This window comes from Mizuhopecten yessoensis, unplaced genomic scaffold, assembly GCF_002113885.1.
Source record: "Mizuhopecten yessoensis strain PY_sf001 unplaced genomic scaffold, ASM211388v2 scaffold1313, whole genome shotgun sequence".
In the NCBI taxonomy this organism is placed as follows: Eukaryota; Metazoa; Mollusca; class Bivalvia; order Pectinida; family Pectinidae; genus Mizuhopecten; species Mizuhopecten yessoensis.
The window spans coordinates 1,205,596-1,209,410 of NW_018403984.1; the positions used below are offsets into that span (position 1 = coordinate 1,205,596).

Below are 3,815 nucleotides of genomic sequence, written 5' to 3' on the forward strand. Positions count from 1 at the left end.
CTTTACAATCGAATATTTTCTTATGGTATCGCTTTTCAATTGAATCTGTTCTTATGGTATCACTTTACAATTGAGTCTTTTCTTATTGTATCACTTTGCAATTGAATCTGTTCTTATGGTATCACTTTACAATTGAATCTGTTCTTATGGTATCCCTTTACAATTGAATATTATCACTTTACAATTGAATATTTTCTTATGGTATTGCTTTTCAATTGAATCTGTTCTTATGGTATCACTTTACAATTGAATATTTTCTTATTGTGTCACTTTACAATTGAATATTATCACTTTATGATTGAATATTTTCTTATGGTATCACTTTACAATTGAATATTATCACTTTACAATTGAATAATTCCTTATGGTATCACTTTACAATTGAATATTTTCTTATGATATCACTTTACAATCAAATATTTTCTGATGGTAAAACTTTACAATCGAATATTTTCTTATGGTATCACTTTGAAATCGAATATTTTCTTATGGTATCACTTTACAATTGAATATTTTTTTATGGTACCACTTTACAATTGAATATTTTCTTATGGTATCAATTTACAATTGATTTTTTTCTTATGGTATCACTTTACCCCAAAGAACTGAACAATAACTTTGACAATTAAATTGTTGACATTACAAGTTAATATTAAATTATATTTACCCTCACTTCAAAGTTTTCTGGATTAATGTAGCATGTCGACGTTACACTACAATTGACATTATATACAAAAGACATTTGTGTTGAAGACCATTAACATTCGTCACCGTGGCCTGATACCCAACTGCCTGCATGACTTAAGACTTGCGCCATGTATATAGGATCATTGTCAACCTGGCCCCTGCAGATTGAAGGAAAGAACACACCTGTTTTAACTCGTACAGGTAAGAGGCGACTAATGTACATGTGGTGCCACGGTTTTCTTCTGCTTAGGGATTGAGAACATTATTATTGAAATTAATCTCCTGCCCTCATTGCAACACTTGGGAACTAGCTCTTTGCTGACTTCCCTTTTGGTGGTGTTCCCTATGCCCTCCATCTCCATATATATCATGGCTGGTGAATATTTTAAAGCACAAAGATTGCCAATCTGTGTCCTGTATGTTCAGCTACATGACAGAAGTATATCGACCTGCTGTGTTGCATTGCAAGACTTAACAGGCGATTAATGTGAGTCAAACGGCAGGAATGCAGCTTGTCTTGTGTCCACAGTAGAGACAAGTCCGAGTTTCCTCTGGCCCCCACACCAGACATGGACATTTTGACAGATAGATAAATATTTTCTTGTGGGAAGTAATTCTAGCCAAACTGAATGATTTAGGATAGATATGCTTCATCTTCTATATACAATACTCTAAGTAAATCAGGTCTGAAGTGGAACCCTTCACAATGATAACTCCTGGAGTAGTACACTTCATAGTAAGACTTTTATTTTGCTGTTACAACTGTATGTTGGCCTGCGTATACTTCATGATTTGGTGTTACATGATTCTACACTGAATTATAACGAGCTACACACATGATAAAATCAAAACTCTGGTATATCATATTTTAATTAACATATGTAAAACATTTCATGTTCATTAAAAAAAACCTCTTGTTAAAATGCTACGAGGTTACTGAAATGGAAATCAGGGATAATTAGGATACTTTCAGTTAAAATGTAAACAAATCACAAAAAACGTGGAATAATTAACAATAACAATCAGATAAAAATGCAAGAAAACAAGAGTTTCTTATTTTTTAAAGCTTTGTGTCAGTTTTCATATAATCTTTTTTCCATTCATGCAGAAACGATAACTGTCAAAAGGCCGATTAAGAACTTTGCTTTGATGCAATATTACACACAAAAACACTAACTAAATGATATGAAGAATAATTCTGAACTACTTAAATGGTTAACCCTTGCATTGCTCTGCACTGAACAATCAAAACTGCTTCAAAACATCAAAATGATTTTCGATACAAGGTTTTTTATCGAAATGATGATCAAAATGTCTGATATTTGCACCTAACTCTTTTAACTCCTTCACAAAAAGGGTCTGCTCCTCGCCAATCCATGCTCTCATGGGGTCCATCACTTGGTAGGGAGTGACGTGGGTAAACAATTCAAGCTTGTGATAAGCTAACTTCTTCAGTAAGACCCTGTCAGTGATCCATGTGTTGCTTCCCCCATTGTGTCCTCCATCCAACCAATACATGGACTTCACTTTCTTCATAAAGGATTTCACATTCTCATCAATATCTACCATGTGCAGCTCACATATAAACTGGTTCAGGACAACACACCCTTTACTGAATCCAATCAAAATAATGGGCACTTTAGTATCACAGTTCTCTTTATCACAGGAGTTCTTGGGGTCATGGTCTCCTGGTTGGAGTCGGTTTAGTATGTTTGCATAGAGTTTTATCAAATGGGAGAGTCCACCCCAGTCATCTCTATGTGTAGGTGATGACTCACTCTCAGAGAAGTCAACAAAGTTTGAGTATACACTAAATGTGTTTAAATACATAGTTTTGGGTTTCACAACCATTATCATTCCTTCAGGAAAGCGTTGAGAGAGCAACTCTGCAGTGGTCTCAACATTCCACTGAATATACTCCGAGTTAGTAGCTACCATTTTCTCTTTGTAGTCCTGTAAAATAAATAAAGTTTGTTATTGAATATGGTATAAAAAATGTGCATTGATTAGGTTGCCTTACAAGTGTCAGCTGTAGGGAATTTCCCTTTAGCTCAGCAGCAGAGCATCGGGCTGGAGAGCCAAAGGTCGTGGGTTCAAGCCCCAGCGACGGCACTATTTTTATCACTTTTCCTCGTCCTTTTATACATGGTGTAATTATTAACAAGAAGTACTATAGGGAGTTACAGCAGTCACTTTTTATTTGTCCATACCGGTATATCTACCTAGTAATGTCAACTGGATCACACCACTTGCACTGTGTAATGGAATTTATTGATACTTAACAGATGTGTAAAACTAGCCTGAGTTTTCTCTGGTCCTGTCACAATTAAGATTTAGACATTTTGACAAGAGAAATATACACCAGACATCTACAGTATCTGACCATTGTCAAACTATACATTGTTTACTATTACTTTATCTTTATATTTCATCATTACATCAACTACTTTTTGTACAACCACGTTATTTAGACTTGATTAATTAGTTGTCGACATTTGTGAAGTTGTTATCACACTTTTTTTAAAATAATCAATTTTACAGAAGTTAAAATTCATCAAAAAGCTTTGGTTTAACGTATTTGATCGAGGCGTCCAGCCTAATAAACACACACGAAGTCCATACCACCACCATGTTTAATGTACCTGGACATCCCCTCCGAAGTAAATGATATGATGCTTAGCCGTGTCGACAGATCGTCCAGCTACTACCACATCGTTCAATTTATAACGGGAGCCTGACACGCCAATCAGACGCTGACATCGGCAGTGTTGTGTCGCCATGGTTGCTGTCATTCGTCGAAAACCAGTAACTGCAATCGTGCAAGACGCATCACTAAATAAAACCGAAAGTACGGACAACATACACAGAAGATGGGTGTGAACCATGAAAGGTTTGTTTACATACTGACACCGGAAATAAACTCTGTATGTACTGCGCATGTGGTTGTAACATAACACACGTGCTTCCGTCTGAGACGGCGCGTCTAATTACCCAATACTACCCAATACCACCCAATACTACCCAATACTACCCAATACCACCCAATACTACCCAATACTACCCCATACGACCCAGTTATGAACCAAATACTTCTTTATTACTGTGAAATATCACCTTTGTAGACGTTA

At 35.9% G+C, this 3,815-nt stretch overlaps 1 protein-coding gene across 1 annotated transcript; it reads right to left on the minus strand.

Annotated features, from left to right (window-relative positions):
* Positions 1-1,417: 1,417 nt before the first annotated feature.
* Positions 1,418-3,596, minus strand: LOC110459128 (UPF0565 protein C2orf69 homolog). The gene is made up of 2 exons (XM_021511231.1): positions 3,330-3,596; positions 1,418-2,640 (listed from the first exon to the last, which is right to left on the minus strand). The coding sequence occupies exons 1-2, from the start codon at positions 3,570-3,572 to the stop codon at positions 1,933-1,935; spliced, it is 951 nt and encodes a 316-aa protein (XP_021366906.1). The 5' UTR covers positions 3,573-3,596; the 3' UTR covers positions 1,418-1,932.
* Between the last annotated feature and the right edge of the window lie 219 nt (positions 3,597-3,815).

What these genes read in the sequence shown, in the direction of transcription:
- LOC110459128 (XM_021511231.1), bottom strand. Translation starts at nt 3,572, where the DNA reads ATGGTTCACACCCATCTTCTGTGTATGTTGTCCGTACTTTCGGTTTTA. An exon ending in ACTTCGGAGGGGATGTCCAG is followed by an intron (nt 2,641 to 3,329) that starts GTACATTAAACA and finishes TTTATTTTACAG; the next exon opens with GACTACAAAGAGAAAATGGT.